General features: G+C 56.5%; 1 protein-coding gene across 9 annotated transcripts in view; it reads left to right on the top strand.

The window, feature by feature from the left end:
• Positions 1 to 14,423, top strand: part of LOC105465258 (sideroflexin 5) — a 130,872-nt gene extending 116,449 nt beyond the window's left edge. For 6 of the 9 annotated variants that reach the window (XR_011611900.1, XM_024787817.2, XM_071076909.1 and 3 more), the window contains one exon: positions 11,359 to 14,423. Coding sequence is in view for 8 of the 9 variants with exons in the window: in XM_011713582.3 (XP_011711884.2) it covers positions 11,359 to 11,436 (78 nt within the window). In the remaining variant the exon portion in view is untranslated. The remainder of the gene's footprint in view (positions 1 to 11,358) is intronic. The other 3 variants (XM_011713586.3, XM_071076911.1, XM_071076910.1) reach the window with 1 other exon arrangement.
• The last annotated feature ends 3,701 nt before the right edge of the window (positions 14,424 to 18,124 follow it).

The raw sequence follows: 18,124 nt of genomic DNA, 5'->3' as shown, positions 1-18,124 counted from the left end.
AGTTGGTGACGATGGAGCAGGCTTTGTACCCAGGCAGAAGGATTCTGTGATCCTCCCCAGCCCACCCACACCTCACTATAGAAAGACGAGGCCCACTTCTGGGCTGCAGACTGCTTGCTGCTAATTCATCAGCAGGAACATCCCAGTGCCCTCACCCAGCCCTCCTCCCCTCCACAGGAAATCTGTGCATTTTCACAGAGACCTTTTGGAGTAAGTGTTTGTCTTTTCCAACCCAGAGCCGAGGAAGGGGCTGGGCAGTAGAGGGGCTGGAGGGAGGCTAAAGGGCCAACAGGTAGGGCAGGGAACCTCCTGTTGTTGTGAGAACTGGGGAACAGGGCTTGGGCTCCCTTCTGGACCCCAGTCCTCTTGCCCATGCAGGGAGTACAGGGTCTGCCCTGGCGGATCTAGTGGATCTGGAGGTTACCAGCCTGTCCCCAAACATGGACGGGCCCATCACACCCAGAATCTGCTCCCTACCCCATGAAGCCTGGGCACTTTCCCCTTTTTCTTGTTACCAGGATGGCCCCGTAGGAGCCCTGTGGTCTCAGCGAACCTCCCTCCTGGTGGTGGAGACAAAACTCAATAAACAAGAACTGTCAGGTGACAGCACAGGTCATGGTGGAACTAAAGCAGAGGCTGCGCTGCAGCTTGCCGGGGCCGCTGTAGGTGGGGCTGGTGCTGGCCTCCCTTGTGGTAGGGCCAGACTGTGGTGGCCTTTCTGGCCTTACCCGCTTGGTGATTGGGGTTCTGGATTCCAAGCACATGGGGTTCTCTCTGTCCTCCCCACCGCAACACAGACATACACTGGGGCCGCAGGTCCCTTGAGGGAGATATGCAGGGTCCAGTGTCTGGAAACATGGGCTTGGCTACCACAAGAGGCTGGAGCGGGTGGTGGCAAATGTCCCTCTAACTCTGACAGCCGGTGTTCCCTACCTGGGAGCACTTCCAATCCTGTTTAATGAACCTCATGTCTCTCTGGAGCAAGAAGCACTACCTTGGCCAAGGCCCCTCCCCACGTCCCTGCCTCTGTTTCTGCTTCAATCTTTCTTTGTGCCTCTTTCTCCCTTCCTTGATTCCTCTGGGGCTCTCCCCCACCCCAGTCCCCTCTCTTTTCCCCACTCTTCCCCTGGGAGCTCGGGGGCTGGGGAACGGGGCTGCGCGTACAAGCCGGAGCCATTGTTCAACAATCTGTTTTTGTCTTCATCTTGTTGGCAGGCGGCAGGAGAGGAGCAAAAGGTTAATGAGGCACTGTGCAGCGGGATTACTGCGTGAACGGGCGGGCGGCGGGCGGGCGAGCCAGCCGTGGTGACAGGGAACTAATTAGGAGCAGTTTAACAGGAGGAAAAAGTGAAATCTCCTCTTCACCAACTGTCAATAATTAGCTGATTTGGTGAGGTTGAAATGTGTCCACAGAAGGTGGGGCTTGTCTGCGGATGAGTGAGGTGTGGGGAGTGGGGGGCAGCGGGGAGCTCGACCCCGTCCCTAGGTGATGTTGGGGTGGAGGGGCCGTCCCGTGGCCCCAAGGCCTGCCCTCTGCCCCTCTGGCTGGCATCCCTCTGCCTCAACTCTCCATATGACCTTGGGTCTTAACCTCAAAGACCTCAGTTTCCCCAGCTGGAAGATGAGGTGTTGGAACTAAGTTTCTTCCTGTAAGAACTAAGTCTCTCCCAGTAAGATTAGGAAAGTGAAAACTCAAGACAGGGCCCTGGTGCTAGACAGTGGGCTGAGTGAGTCCCCTTGAGTTACACGCTGCCCCTCAGGTGCCCAGCCTGCAGCAAGGGTGTGCCCTCTGGGAGCCACCCTCTGGGTCTGGGCATGGCGAGTGGGCAGGGCCTTGGCCTTCCTGGGAATGTGTCTTGTGGCCCCTAGACCCTCACTGGCTCCTTTGTCCTCCCTGCAGCTGTGGGTCTGGGGTAGGGATGAGAGACTGGGCAGTGTGCCTCCTGGCTGGGGCTGCGGGCAGGGGAGAGGGCCCTGGGCCACCCTTGTAGGGGCTGGAGGCTATGAGCATGTGTCTCTTCCTGCCTCAGCTGTTGCACGGGCCCCTGGGGGCGGGAGTGAGGCTCACTGGCCAGGAGGCTTATTTCCTGTGGGCCTGTTCCCTGCTGGCTGTCTTGTTGGTTTGTTGGCCTCTGCCCTCTGCCTTCCCTGAGGCCTCAGCGGAGAACCGGCCTCCCCCTGTACCCTCACCACCTGTTCCTCCCCCTTCTAGCTTTTGCCAAGCACCTTGACTAGAAGAAAAGACAGCCTAAGAGTCCCCTGGGGCCAGGGCTTCCTGCTCTGAGCCTCCCATGTCAGCCCTGGGAACTCCCCAGGTCCCTCCCTCTCAGCTGAGCCCCTACTCACCTCAGCTGTAGAGGGTTCTGGGGATTAGAAGCCATGTTCTGAGGAAGGCTAAAGCCTTCCCATCATTCCTCAGCACGATTTATGAGCCATGTCTCGTCCTGGCCCCAGAGGGTGGCTCTTAGAGGCCACACCCATGTGGTAGATGAGGCAGGAGGGCCAACCTCAACCACTCCATACTCCTTCCTGCCTCCCCACTTACAGCTTTCAGGGTTAAGAAACAGAGAGGCATACCTCCCTGTATGGGCGAAAATGTGGGTACCCTCAGTGGGTACCAGAACCTCCACTATCTCCACCCTCTTACCAGCCCTGATGAAAATGGTGGTTTTGATGAACCAGCCTGGCTAGACAGCTGTAAGCCACCAGAAGCAAAGGTCCCCCCAGCTTATCTCCCTTTCTTTGAGAAAGTATTTGGACCCCCAACCAAGAATGGAGAAGAGTTGGGAATAAGCTGGAATGTGAGTCCACATTCAAGCTGTTCTAGAAATGGCTCCTCCTCCAGGAAGTCCTCGCTGATCTCCCCCACCAGGATCTGTCTTACCTCTCCTGTATAGGCTCTGGTGGTGTGTTTTCTGTGTTCCATCTTCCCCCTTGGGACAATAGACCTTTCTCCCTTCCCTGACATGAGGTGTCCCTGTGGCTGAGAACTGGTGCTCTGTATCAACACCTAGTACAGAGCGTGGCTCATCTGGGTTCACCTTGACTTTGTTGGTCCCTGCTTCTCCCACTCTTCCAGGGTTGATGTGAGGCCAGAGACAATGTCTAGGGTCCATTGACTCCCTCCTGAGTCTACAGCAGTATTCAGTGTCTCCCAGAGCAGGAGCCTCCTCCCCTCCAGTCTCCAATCCATCTCCTACTTTGCTTGGAGATGTTTGTTTGGGGTTTTTCTCGTTTACTGGTTTAATCAGTCCCTACTGAACTCTAAAGTGGGCTATTTTTGCCGTCAGAAATCTGCTGCCTCCCCGCCCGCTGCTTTCTTGGAGTTTGCCCACAGGACCCCCCAGGAGGGATGGATGGGAATGGCAAAGCCGCTCAGAGCCCAGGAACGCCAACGCCACCTGTCATGTTGCCTGTTCCCCACACCCCCACCCCAAACCTGCGCATGCACACAGGCTCGCACACATACACGTGCACGCAAGAACATGCACACATGCCCGGATGGCGGACCTTGGCGGGGCTGCCTGACAGCCTTTCCCCCACAGGTCTCCTTTCCAGGATGTTTCATGACACCTCGCTGAATCCAGGACAGGGAGGGAGAAGGCTTGGTTGTGCAGAGCTTCCATTAAAGGCATTAATACGTGCAAAGTGGAGCATGCCTGGCCTGCAGCAAGGCTCAGCCCTGTGGGCTGAGTGAGCAGGGCTGGGGCTGAGTGTGGGGACCCTGGGTCCTGTCCTCTTTACACAGCATCACACAGGTTTTCTAAGCCTCCAAAGGGCCATCCTATCCATTTTGTGATATAATCCTCATCCTGGCACCAGGAGATCTTAGAAAATCTTCCTAGCATACATATGGGGAAACTGAGGCCTCAAAGCTGAGATGATAGAGGACAGAGAATGATTCTGAGATTGGTCCACCAGAGGGCACCCAGGAATGGTGCAAAGCTCCAAAATGGTAGGGGGCACGATGTGGTCTGAGCACTTGCTGGGTACACATAGCACAGGGGAGCCAGAAAAGTGTAAGACAGGATTCTTGCCCAAGAGGCACTTCAGTGTCATTTAACTCAGCTGTTACCGAGGACCTACGGTGCACAGTGCACAAGGATACCGAGCTGCCTGGAGCAGCTCACCGTGGGGTGGGGTGGGGGACTACTGTAGTCACCCCTGTTTAGAGTGCAAATGAGCCTGTGCCTGGGGATGGGATGGAGATCAAAGCATGTGCTGGGGACACCAGAGGCAGCAGCAATGGATTTGGTCTAAGAAGATCAAGGGAGGCTTCCTGGAGGAGGCAGCCTTAGAGGGTCAGAATATAGCCTGGACTCAAGGCTCAAAGTGTATACTTAGAATGTAAAGAAAATGGACAGCAGTTGAGGGGTGAAGAAGCTGGAGAAAGTCCCAGAAGGCCTGGAGTGTCCAGCAGAGGGTTCTTTCACTGAGAAGATAGTGGGAGCCCAGAGCCGGCACCAGAGGCCTAACTCAGGGGTCCAGGGGTCTAGACTTAGGCCTCAGCTGCTCCCCAGCCCCAGCCTAATTCGTCTGCCCTCCAAGGACACTCAAGATAGCTCTCCCAAAGGTGGGGCCTGGATGTGTGTGTGTCGGAGCAGGACGTGAGGCCTGCCCAGCCCTGGTAAGATGGGATGTTGTTCCCAGTGGACAAAGCGGTCCCAGGCCTGGCAGAGGCCTCAGGCACAAAGGGTCAGCCAGGTGCCTGCATGGGCTTTGGGCCCTGTGTCAATGTCGCCACCTTCTGCAGACCCTCAGAAGCCCAGACCTGTGGCCAGGAGCAGGTGGTGGCTTTGAGCTATGTCACAGGGTCACGCGGAACACCCCACCCCCACTAGCCCCGTGCCTTTGAAAAGGAGGCAGAAAAGCCATCAGAAGAAAGGCCAGGAGGAGGAAGTTCTTTGTAGTAGGTAAAAGCCCCGGAGAATGGGGCACAGGCGGGGGATCCAGTTTCCTGTTTATGTCTCTGCACCTTAGCTCCAGGTTCAAATATGTAAACTATCCGCTGGCCTGGCTGCAGGTGTGTGTGTGCTCCCAGGCTGTAGAGGCAGAGGTGGCCCCAGATGCATTCCTGACTCTAGCCCCCCACCCACAGTGAGCCAAGAGACAGACAAATAGCTCAAGGTTAACCCTTCCCACGCCACAAGGGAAGGTGCTTGGCTGTTCTAGCTGGGCCTTAGGGTGCCCGGGAGGCTGGGGAGATGCTGAATAGGATGCACCATGTCTGGGAATCTCTCCTGGAGGGTCAGCAAGGTCTGAGTGGGGTGGGGAGGATGGGGTGGCACTCTGATATGGAGAGGGGCACATCCTGAGGAGGCTGGCTGGGAGCTGGTGTGCAGGTTCTGCCTGGGAGTCAGGGAGCAAGGTGGCACTGCTTCCTTCATGGCAGGGCAGGGTGATCCTGGCAGCCCACTTCTGTGGCAGGGGCAACCGTCAGCCAGTGCTCTATGGTCCCTGCAGCCCCTGCCCTTCAGGGCTTTGGTTTTTCATCCCAGGCACCCCCTCCCTCGGGAACCCCTGCTGACTGGCTCTCAGGTGCCCGGGGAGGAGCCTACCAGATAGAAGAGATGGGCCACGGATTCCAGCCTGCCCTGAGCTGGCTGCCTGGGGCTGGGCCACCCTTTCTCCCTGTGGCCACTCCTTGTCCTCTCTCCTCATCACCTTATCCCCAGAGAAGGCCCCTCAGAGCCAGTTTGTGGCCATAGCCAGTCCCTGCCCCTCAACCCACTACCCTGGGGCTGTGGCCTTCTTCGGGGTGGAGCTGGCCGGGTAGCAGGAGGGGATACTCTATTGCCCTTGCTCAGACCTGAGTCACTTTCACTTACCCATGGGTCCAGAGGCCACTGCCAGGCAAGACCCTGGATGTGGTGCCCTTGGAGAAAACTTGGCCCTACACTTACCTCAGAGAGGTGGTCTTCAAGGGAGATGCTTAGCTTTTGGTGGACGGGGAGGAAACATCACGTATAGGTGAGCAGGCAACTCAATGGTAGCCATTGGCCCAACACCTGGCCATGACTAGAGGGCTGGAGGGGTCCTAACAAATGACCAGTTGAGTTGGCCTGGGATAGAGTGAGAGGCTGTGAACTAGGATCAGCACGAGGTGGGGGTCGGGCAATGTGGACCCCAGGGAGTCACTGAAATCCAGTTGCCAAGACCAAAGCTTCTCAGCCCTCACTGGGACAAGTCTCAGAAAACTGTCTGACGCTCACGGCTGCTCAGTGTTTGCGGCCCCCTCTGTCATTGCGTCCGCTCCTCGGGCTGGTCCCCCAAGGCCACCATCATGGGCTTGTTCCCTTCACTTGCCCTTCAAATGTGTCTGTTCCCCAGGCCTTGGCACCCACCCCTCCATCTGCTTCCCTGGGCGAGCTCCTCCACTCTGAAGGCTCTGGCTATGCTCACAGATCCCGGGCGCTTTCTCCTGCCCAGAGCTCCAGAGCCCTGGACCCATCTGCCTCTAGGCCTCTCCACCTGGGGAGCACACTGGCACCCCAGACTCAATGTGGCCACCCTGAGCCTACCACCCCCAACCCTGGCCCATCCCCTCCCATATTCCCTCCCTCTGAGAATGGCGTCACCAGCCACCCCAGCTCCTGAGCTAGAATTAGGAGTCATCCAACGCACAGTCATCCTCAACACCTCCCTCTCACCCCCACGTGGAATTGGTCATCAACTCCTGTGGATTTCATCTTCAGAAAGGCTCCTCCTGTCTGCCCCCACTGGCAGCATCATAGGGCAGGACCTGGCACTTCTCTGATTCCCACAGATGCTCCCCAGGAGGCCTCCCCACCCCCTCCTTACCCCTCCAGTCCATCCTCCACACCCACCATCCCAAGAGAGACCTTTCTAAGACAGTCTAAGGCCAGGCACAGTGGCTCACGCCTGTAATCCCAACATTTTGAAAGGCTAAGGTGGAAGATCACTTGAGGCCGAGAGTTCAAGATCAGCCTGGGCAACATAGCAAGACCCTGTCTCTATAAAAATTTTTAAAACAATTTAAAACTTAGCCAGGCATGGTGGCACAGGCCTGTAGTCCTAGCTACTCAGGAGGCTGAGGCAAGAGGATGGCTTGAGCCCAGGAGTTCGAGGCTGCAGTGAGCTGCAATCACACTACTGCACTCCAGCCTGGGTGACAGAGCAAGATCCTATCTCAAGAGAAAAATAAATAAAAACAGAGTCTGGGTTATGGTCCACTCCTGCTCAAAGTCCTTCTGTGGCTCCCTATTGCCCTCAGATAAAATGCTGACACCTTCATGTAGCATACAAGATTCTGCCTGTCCCAGCAGCACCTCCATTTCCTGCCACGTTTCCATGTCCAACATTGCCTCACCTCCCAGACACAGGCCGTGCTAGCCAGCTAATACTTTTTTCTTCACCCAGCAAGCTTGGCCTGCCCTTTCTGATCAAAATTCTCCATTCTCTTCCTGGCTCACCTCCTCTGAGAAGTCTTCCTTCCTTGTTGCCTCATCAATACATTGGAACTCCCAGCCCCTCCCCAGTTGCCATGGCACTCTGCTTGTCTCTCCGGACTCCATCTGCTTTCACCAGCCAACTCCTCTCTAGACTTTAAGCTTCTCGAGGGCATGAACTGGTCTTGTCCCCCGCTCTGTGTACCCAGCCTGGGTGTCTGGAGTTGGCGACCATCAACATCTGCTGACATGAGGGTGGATTGACTTGAAATGAGAGAAGAAGCCTAGGATGCCAGCTCTGTCCCGGGGCCCCCATTCCTGATCCCTCAGCCACCTCCCCTAGGAGCCTTCCCACCCGCTGCATCTCCCCCTGCTCCTACCTGCTGCCCTGTGTGTGGTGGGGAGCCCAGGGGAGACGGGATACCAGGAGGAGGAGGCCTCGGTCTCCCCCGGGCCAGCATGCTCTAAGGAGTGGGCACAGTGGGCCGTGGCCCTGGGCCATGGTCCTCCACGGTGGTGCTGAGCAGCCTCTCTGATTTTAATGTGGGCCTCAGTGCTTCAGTGAAAGCCGGCATGGGAAGTTGCTAATAATGGCACTAAAATAAAATATGCTACATCTGTTATGGGTAGCAGAACAAAATTAGCTGCTCACACCTCTGACATCCAAGATGTCTTAACTTAAAATACTCCTTGGCTTACTTTACATCATTTACTGATTATATTTAAAAGAAATACAATTTTGCAATTACTGTTCTTTCCAGCGTGATATCTATGCATCATTTTCCTTTTATGTTTATATATTTCTCCTTCATTAGTGCAGTCTGAAGGGTGATTAGGATTCTTCAAACATTTTACAGAGGTTAAACGTTGATTAAGATTTAATTATTACTGTAAATAGCTTGGAATGACATATGGTGCAAAAGCCTGACATATGTGCATTTGAATAAATGAAGTGCTATTTCCCAGGATGCCTCAGTAGCTGTTTAACAGCTTTCCCGAAGGGTTATGTTACACCTCATGGTAAGATTGCTGGGATGTTATATTTTGTTGGTTTTTGCAGCTGAAAGCTAAGAACAGTTTTCCAGTTTTTTAAAAACATTGAATATTTTAAATACCTAAATTGTTTTGCACAAATTTTTGCTAATTTGTCTAACTAGGTTAAACATTTTCAAAAGCATTTAGATTTTTAAGCGTGGGCGCTGTGCATTGTGTCAGTGGCAGCGTGGGGACGAGGGGAGCCGGCAGGGTGGAGGGGACTGGGGGTGGCAGGGGTAGGGTGGGAGAAGGTGGTTTGAGAAGAGGGGGTGGGGAAGAGGCCTGGGCCCTCAGCTTAGCTCTCTTCTGTTTGGCCCTCTCGGGTGACCAGACTTGAGTAATGGGGCACCAGGGACTACAGAGGAAGGGTCCCCTCTTCTCCCACTGTGCCCACCAGCTCTAGTCCTCACCACACTCCCTCTTGTGTGGACTCCAGTGTGCACAGCCCGGACGTGACAGAGCTCTCCGAAGGCCAGGCTGGCCTGTACCACCTTCTGCCCACTTCCCAGGGTTCCCACATCTTGACATATGGCGGGTGCCTAGAACCAAGTTCAACCAACCTACGTCGCAAGAGGCCTGGTGCCTCCTTGACTCTGTCCAGGGCAAATGTCTGGCAGGGACCTTCTCACTGTGGTAGTGTCTTTCTCACCTGCCCCCCTCAAGTTAGGGGTTCAGGCATCCCCATGGGCTCAGTCCCTGGAGATAAAGCCCGACATCGGGGCTGATGTGGTATCTCCAGGGGGATCCCATCTTCCAGTGCTTACTGGCTCTTTTCTTTCTGCCCATGTATTCCACACTGAGGGAGCACCTACCGTGGACCAGCATTGTGCTAGGCTTTGAGGACGCAGGGGCAAGCCAGATCTGCATGCCCGCTGCCTCAGGGAGCTTGTGATCTAATGTGGAGAGGTGGGGATATGAGAAGTTCAGGGAGCTATGGGGGCCACAGAAGTGGCCACGCCCAGCCTGGGGGAGGGAAGGTGTCTAAAGCTGAGACACGAAAGATGATGAGCTGAAGACGGGAGAGCAGAGTGGGGGCAGGAATGGAAGTAGGACGGGGCGTCTCTGGACAACTCAGGCAAAGACTAGAGTGGGGACAGAGCCCAGGGTGTGCGAGGAACCAAAATCAGTCCGTGTGCTCTGTGTCTCCAGTCCAAGGGGCAGGGTGGTACAGGAGTCTGACTTGATCCCTGAGGATCGGGGTGCCATGGAGCCATTTCACAGTGAAGAGAGGCATGGGAAGACTTGCAGTTTAGAAGGCCAGCACTGGCTGTGGTTGGGGACGGACTGGGCTGGATGAGACCTCGCGGGGAGGGACGGGGAGAGGACTCAAAGAGGCTCCAGAGTCTTTGGGCAGAGCAGCACCACTGGATGGCAGCGTCATTCCCGAGAGGCAGAGCTGAGTGGGGCCGGGGGAGAGGGCGGGTTCAGTTCCATTTCAGGTGGGTTAAGTTCAGGCGCCTGTGAGACGTCCACAGCAAAGTCTGGCAGGCAGGCGGCTGTGAACCTGAGGCTCCAGAGAGAAACAAGGCTGGAGAACTCTGGTGTGGGGGTAACCCAGGGCATGTGCAGAGAAGAGGGTCCAGCCAGGCCCAGCCCCAAGGACCCCAAGGACCGTGCAGTGGGTGTCGTGAAGTGGGGGGTGGCAGTGACCTTGGAGAGAGAGATTTTTCTGGAGTGTGGTGAGAACAGAAGCCAGATTTATTGTGGGTTGAAAAGTCAGTGGGAGGGAAGGAGGTGGACACAGCCAGTGTAGACTAAGTTTTTTAAAGAAACGTAGCTGCTGGGGAGGAGAGAGACCAGGTAGTAGCTGGGCCTGCCTCGGGATGAAGGGGAGGTGTCATCAGAGAAGGTTCCTGTGTGTGGAACACTAATGGGCAAAGGTGGGAGAGAGGGAGGATGACCCAGGAGGGGGCCCCGGAGTGGGCAGGGGAGGTGGAGCCAGGTGGGGTCCTGTCCTGTGAGGGGAGGGATGGCAGCTGTGGGGTAGGAGGAGGGCAAGTGGAAAGCTGTGCATGGACACGGGAGGCAGCGTGTCAGATAATGAGAAGCTGAGGGGTTCTCCTCTGAAGTCTCACCTGCCCGGGATGTGTGGGAGCAGGGGTGGGGGTGGCCGAGGAGAGGAGAGCAGAGCAGGTGTCCAGTGGCCTCTGGAGAGTGGGCAAGGGAGATGACCTGGCTATGGGGGCAGGGGCAGGGTGGTTGTCCACTGGTTGGGGGTCCAGCCAAAGTCAAGGACAGGGAATTTTGAGGGTCTCCATTACACGGTCAGGTTCAAGTAGGAGTGGGGTACATGGCGGGGTTCTCCAAAGCAGGGCTTCTGCCAGCAGCCTGGGAGGGACCCTTGGGCTAGGGAGTAGCTGAAGGGATGGCCCCCGGAGTCCAGGTTGCAGGGGAAGATGTAAAGACTGAGTGGTGGGAGTGTGGGTGCTGAGGTCTAGGGGACTGGAAACAGAGAAGCAGGAGTGAGTGGGGTGCTAGAAAGACAGGGGACTGAGGAGCCCAGGAGGGTGGCGTTTGGATGGAAGGAGGTGGGGCAGCCCTGGGTGGTGATCAGGTCCAGGGGATGGCCCTGGGTGGGGCTGTGGGGGGTCTGCAGTGCAGCAGACATGGTTCTTGGAGATGAGGGAGATGCAGAACTCAGAGGCCAATGTGTAGGATGTCCACCCACGTGGACACACCGTCAGAAGAAAGAGGCCGGGTCTGGGCTGGAAGGGATGCTGTGAGCCCCGTGGTGGGAGGGCAGTGGAGAAGGAAGATGTGTCACTAGGTAGGGCACGTGAGCCCTGGCTGGGGTGGACATGGGGGTGCAGAGAGGCAGAGCTCTGGAGCCCAGGGTGGTCCTCACTGCAGCTCCCAGCCCCACTATTTGCCCCTTCCCACTCCCCCACTCTTCCTCTCTATTCTCTCTCTGCAGATTGAAACATCCCAGTTAGAGCCGGAGATAGCCCAGGCCACGAGCAGCCGGACAGTGGTGTACAACAAGGGGCTGTGAGTGTGGTCAGCGGCCTGGGGCTGGAGCACTGTGCAGCCGGGGAGCTGAGGGGCAGGGCTGTAGACTCACGGCTGCACCTGCAGGGAGCAGCACGCCGACCCCAGCAGTCCTGGGCCCCCTGGGAGAGTGCTTCACCTGCAGTGGAGGGAGACTGACCATTCACATTTTAACATAGGGAGAGGAGTTCTAACACATTTCCTACAAAAAAATAATCAAGTGCATTTCTGGGCCTTATGTGGGGTTGTCAGAACTCCACTCAGCACAATTATGTGTGAAGCTGAAAAATCGTAGAGTGCCCATAGGGTAGGATTAGAATCCTTTTATACTTTGGTTTCTTTTTTATTTTTATTTTTTATCAGAATCAAATCTGAGCCTTAGTTTCAGCTGACCAGAAGTGGCAGGAGGACAGGTGGGGGGAGCCAGATTAGGCCTGGAGTTGGGTTGGTTTGGTGGCCAGGCTGGTAAATTTAGGATATTACAATGACCAGCCCAGATGACTCCCTGGGCTGGCGAGGGGAGGGGAGAGAAGGTGGTCTGCACCCCACAGGATGAACTAGCCGTGACTAGGGTCCTAAGGAAGTGGCCCAGGGAATCAGGGAGCACTGGAGTCCTCTGCAAGATTCTGTGGGCAGCTGGCTCTGAATGTAGCCAGGCCACATCCATTCCAGAGCTGCAGAACCAGTCCCTCTGAGTGAAACCGGGTGACCCTGGAGCTAGAGTCCCCCTTTGTAGAGCTCTCACTGATTCAGGGCCCCTGAAGCAACCCCAGCTCCAGGCAGGAAGCCCCAAGAAGGAATGGTGCTTGGCAGGAACCGTGGACCTGCGCTTGGCTTCTTCAAGATCCTCCTTCCAGGCCCCAGGCTGGATGCTGGGCACCGGGGCTGAGAGTGGGGCTGGAACTGGACTGGCTGCCTTCTGGGGAGCTTCTTCAGCCACCAAGGCTGCCTGCCCCATCCCATCCCTTTCTAAGCAGGAAGGTCTCATGCCTGAGAACGCCTAGGCCAGCTCCTTAGACACCTATCAGCGAAGCAGCGTCAACCGAGGAGCAGTGGGCCCTGGCTCTGGCACTAAATGGCATTGAGATGTTGGACAAGTTCATTCCCTTCTCTGAGCCTCCACTCCCTGTCTGAAACCAGAAGACTGGATCAAGGGGTTCCCACTGGCTCCTCCAGCAAGACCTCATCTTTGCCTGTCCTGCTCAGATGCTGGTCATCGTGGGCATGTCCCCAGTGTGGACTCTGGACTGGGAAGGGCGCAGGCCCCTTTGGACCAGCAGTTGGCCTCAGAACCTGGACCTTGCCTTCTGTATGTGACCCCATATCCCGGGAGCAGTTGGCCTTTGCCAAACACTTTACAGTTCTGGAGGAGGAGGTAACATAGATGCCTGGGCCTGATGGTGGGGCCATACCTGCATGTCACCTGTCACTCTGCAGCCTCAGAGGCCCCTTGCTGCTGGCTCCCATCTCCCTGCCACTTGCAGACTAGGAAGGAAGAGCAAGCTGTACAGAGGGAAGCAGAGCCTGGGGAGGGTGTGAGCAGGGTGACGCCTCATCTGAAAGGCCCAAACCAGGGGGAAGCTCCAGCCTCAGTGCAGCCCCCTCCTGACCCCACCTAGTATGCAAGCCTCCACCTGCAGCCCTGAGCCTCCCTCCCCCGGGGACTCCACCTCTGGGGAGATTTAGGCCAGAGGTGAACATTCATGTGTAGGAAGAGGCTGGTGCAGGGCGGCATCTTAGGGCAGCGGAAGTGTGCTGAGGCGGGTCTTCTGTGGGCATGGCCATTGCCTCTCTGCCAGCCCCTGGTGCCCACCAGCTGGCTCTGCAGCACATTGCCCTGAGGGGCCTGCCACTCTCCTGAGGAGCAGCCCACCTGCTGCCTGTGAGGAGGGGGACAAACCTGGAGGACAAAACAGCGGGGGCGTGGAGGTGCCACAGTGTTGGAGGGCCAGGCCTTTTTGAGCCAGTCACACCATAATGTGAATATGCCAGTGACTGCTGCACTGTGCGGGTCTCTAGGCCTGGACTAGGGCTGGCATGTCCGGGTCCTCTTTTGAAAAGCTCACTTCAGGCTCACCCTGCTCCTACCTATCATAGGCTCTTATCCTCGTGCACTTTATCTTGGGACCAAAACTGCCTCCCCACCGCCCCTCCCCACCCTGCGCCTGCCGGAGGCCTGGCAGAGGTGGGTGCCCTAGCCCAGCCTGTGGCCTCAGCATCTCATAATTTATTTGCTTTGTCTCCTGGATGATTTCCGTCATGCTCCCAAATGCAGCTTCAGGTGAGCCGAGGGGTCTGCTCCTGTGGCGGTGCAGTGGCAAAGGATCCAGATAGCCCAGGATGAGAGTGTCAGAGGGACAGTGGGCTATGCCAGTAGGCCCTGGTCTGGCTTTGGAAAGCCCCATGAGAGGAAACCTTCACCCAGCACCCATGCCCCACTCTGCTGAAGCCAGAGGAAGGGAGACCTGAGGGGCAGATTGGTTCATGCCTGGGGCGGAGGCTGAGCCTGGATCCACAGTCAGGGCGGGGCTGGCCAGCTGTGCCGGAACACAGCCCACACCTGCAGTGGTTCTCCGTCCCTGGTGTCCCTGCCTGGCCCTCCGCTGATCACTTCAAACATCCCCTCAGGCTTGGGGATGCCCTTCTTCCATTTCCAGACAGCAATGTGAGGGTGCAGGGACCAAGATGTCAAGCTGGCCATGGAGTCAAGCTGGTCGACGGACCCCTTTCACTCCTGGTTATGAGCCAACTTGTTTCGTGTTCTGGCCTCTGGGAGAAGGGCAGGAGCCTAGAGAAGGAAAAAGGCCCATAGACAGACCCAGGGTGATGTTCAAGCCTGGCCTAGTGAGAGTGAGGCCCCCGCACGCAAGCCTCAGCCACTCCCAGGGGCCTTTGCAGTGTCTTTTTAACCTTCTCAGAAAATTTCTCAATCTATGTGATTTGTGTAATACTAATGAGCTTCGGGCAATAAATACAGGATTTCAAGCGTCAGGGTGTGGTTTTGTGAATTGTGGGTGGGAAGGGGAGTGGTGTATGGAACCCCGTGGGAAAAGGGAAGGACTGCCTGAGGATTTTGTGGGAAGGTGCAGACCTAGGTTCCAGGCTGGATCGGGCCAGCTGGGAGGCCCAGAGGGAAGGGAAGAGGAAAGGATGGAGACCATGTGAGGGCACAGGAGGGTGAAATTCTGCAGGAATCCCCTTACAGAGCTGTTATTGAGCACTCACTAAGGAGCCCGCCCTCAAGGAACGTGAGTAAATAAGACTTTTGGTTAGATTCCCATACTGTTTACATCGATGAGGCTGGGAGACCGGAGGGGGTCATTCCTGGACCACCTGGGGCCAGGAGAGGCCTCCCAGGGAGGGAAGGTTTGAGCCAAGTGGAAAGGTGCTTCATGGCTGCAGTGTGTATGGTACCAGCCCTGAGAGGTCTGCCCCTTCTTAACTCCTCCACTATCCCTTAGGGCTAGGACTTCAGCATCTCCTGATGGCAATGGTTCCTCTTCTTCCAGGCAGCCCCCAGAGTTCTCAAGTCCAGCCCTGCAGAGAGAAGCAGGCAGGGAGGTGGAAAGCCATCCTGGTTGGGTTCAGACAGACCCCAGTTCCAGCTGCAGCTCGGCCCAGCGTGACTGGAGCTTCTAGCCAGACGCTTCCTTTATTCACCCATCAATTTGGTCAGACGTTTATTGACATCTACTGTAACTGAGCCTTGGTGTCCTTATTTATAAAATGTCAAGAAAGCATCACTCGCTGGACTGTGGTAAGGATGGAAGCTGGAGGAGGAATGCACCCAGACTCCTCTTCCCGCTCCCAGGTGTGTGGGGAAGAGCCTGCCTCCCCTCCTGGGTGCTGGACCCTTCCCCACTAGAGAGGGAGGAGAGAAGGGGTAGGGGAGGGGGCTGTTCTCAAAGTGATGCCTCTGGGCCAGGAGGATGCTGGTCTCTGGGGAATTTCTTTGCTAAGAGCTCCACAGGCCACAGCCTCCATCCGGTCAGGCGGAAATCCTGGACTCTCAGGACAGACACAAATCCCTCCTGGGAGCTGTTTGTTGTTTTTAGCTGGTTTGGGGGCTCAGCTCCTGCCCAGACCAGAGATCATTAACACTCCAGGAATGTGACCACCCCTGCCCCCATCCCCCCCGCCTGGCCCATCGGACCTCCCTCCTCTCACTCAGGCCACGGTTAGGAGAGTCAGAATGTGAGGGGATGGGTGCCACGATAAGTGACCCTTCCTGATGCCCCAGGGACCTAGCCTCATTTTCATAGCTCCCTCAGTTCCCCGAAAGCTGCTGCAGCTTCTACCATCTTGGCCATCCCTCTGCCACCAATTAGCTCCCAAAACAGGAATACCTCAGCTACTTCCTCCAAGGCCTCACCCCTGCATGTCCACCCTTCCCTGCAGCACCGAGAGTCTCTCCAGGTGGTAGCTGAAAAGTGTTCACTCTCCACCCCTCACACTGAGGCAGCCGTTGGCAGCCTTGCCTAAGGCCAAGGCCAGTCTCTCCTTCCCTTCCCCACGAGGACACCTCCTCAGCCACAGCAAGAGTCTGGGGCCCACCCCAGTTCCCTGGGCCTTATGGAGGGGTGGAGAAGAGAGCAAAGGAAAAGAGAAGATGGACAAATGGACAGACAGGCCCCAGACCACCAGACGCTCTCCTGGAAGACCCCATGTAAACCCATGGGGAAGTGAGGGAAGGGGCCAGCCCTCCATCCCAGGCCAACGGATGCTGGTTCTCCACCTCTTCATATGTTAGCATGACAGAGGAGGGACAGTACTGCAGGGCCCTGAAGCAGCTCAATGTCATTAGAGAATAGAGAGGAGATCCAGGAGCAGCGGTGTGGCCACGTGCTGCCGGGCCAAAGCCAGCAGAGAGCCCCTAGAGGCTTTAAGTAGAGAAGTGGAGTGACCTGGCTGCAGAGTGGCAGGTGGAGTGGACACAGTGAGGCTGTTGGGGAGACTGGGTGAGGGGGCCCCTGCGGCGGTCATGGTGAGGAAGATGGGGCCTGGGCCATGTGGTGGGGGTAGGGGTGGGGATGGGGATGGGGAAGGAGAGAAGTGAAGATTCAGGACTGCTCAGCTCTCCGTGAGGGTGGCAGAGGGAAGTAAGGGATGACCCTAGGTTCCTGGCGTAGGCAGCAGAGAAGGGGCCATTTCTGAGCTAAGGCACAGAGAAGGAAGAACAAACCCACAGGAAAGGGGATGCATTCCAATTTCCAAGGCATCGGAGGCTCCTGGGAGATAACCAAGTGGACACCAAGAGATGAGGAATTGCTGGTCTGGAGCTCAGGAGACAGGTAGGGATGGGAAATGTGGATGTGTCTGTTATCCATGTCTAGGGAGCATCTGGAGCTGGAGGAGCAGAGATGGCCACCCAGGCGAAGGAGGTGGGGTGAGAAGAGGAGGACTGGAACGGAGCCCTGAGGAGCCCCACCTCTGAGGCCTGGGCAGAGACAAGGAAGCTCAGCCACAAGGGATGTGTCAGGGCTGAACTGCATCCTCCAGAAGTCATCTGTTGAAGTCCCAATGCCTCGTGCCTCAGAATGTGACTGTCTTTGGAGACAGGGTCTTTACAGAAGCAATTAAGTTAAAATGTGGTTATTAAGGTGGGCTCTCATCCAAACAAGAATCCAAAATGGCTGATGTCCTTTTAAGAAGAGGAGATTGGGATGCAGCCATGCTAGAGGAAGAAGCTGCTGTGAAGACGAAGGCGCCGTCCACAGGCCAAGGAGAGAGGCTTCAGAAGAAACCCGTCCTGCCAACCCCTGACTTCGGGCTGGCAGCCTCCGGTGCTGGGAGGGAATAAATTTTGGTTGTCAAAGCCACTCAGTCTGAGGTGCTTTGTCGTGGGGCCCCAGCACACCAAGGCAAGAGGCGAGGAAGGCAGGAAGGGCATGGTATTCAGAGGACATTGATGGGAGTGCTCCAGGTAGAAGGGGCTTCCACGTACCTCACTGAAGCCGACAGGTGAAGGGAGACATGGACCAAGGCGGGCCCCATGGAGGACCCAGAGAGAAGGGCCTCAGTGGGATGTGGTCAGGGCAAAAGATCTTCACAGGTCAAGAAATCAGTAGGACTCCCATGGATGGCCGGCATAGCTAATTCCTTCATGAAATTTAGCTGATGGGCAGAAGTGGGGCATTGTGACATGGAGCTGAGGGGGTGCTTAGAAGGTGGACCCTCAGGCAAGAATCAGAAGAGACTGTCACAGAAAGAGGAAGAACAGCCTAGCAGTGAGCTGCTCCAGGCAGGGAGACTCTGAAGCCCAGGTTGGAGGTGGGGGTTAGGGGTGGGGTTCTCCTGGGCCAGAAGGAGAGAAAGTGGCGGGTGGTGACAGAAGGCAGGTGGAGAGGATGGGCTGGCTGCAGGCAGCGTGGGGTTGAGGGTAAGGAGCCCCCGCCCCTCCAGATCCACTCTGTGTCTGTCCACCTGCTCTGTCCCTGGAAGCTAAGGGCTGGCTGGCTGGCTTCCACCACCAGGAGTCCCAGCAGGAAACTGGGGGATTGGAGGAGTGACACTGGGGGATTTTTCCCTCCTTGTCCCTCCTGCCATCTCTGGGCCTCTCTGTACCGAAGGTTACAGCTCCTACCTGGGGGCCCTCTCCAGCCAACTCCTCCAGGTTCCAGTAGCTGTCACTGGTCCTTCCTCTTCAGGCCTCAGGGCCATATGGGCTCCCCATTGTTACCAGCTCTGGGGTA

This window comes from Macaca nemestrina, chromosome 13 (genome assembly GCF_043159975.1).
Source record: "Macaca nemestrina isolate mMacNem1 chromosome 13, mMacNem.hap1, whole genome shotgun sequence".
Taxonomy (NCBI): Eukaryota; Metazoa; Chordata; class Mammalia; order Primates; family Cercopithecidae; genus Macaca; species Macaca nemestrina.
The sequence above is the reverse complement of the archived record's forward strand: the minus strand, read 5'-3'. Positions and strand labels throughout refer to the sequence as shown.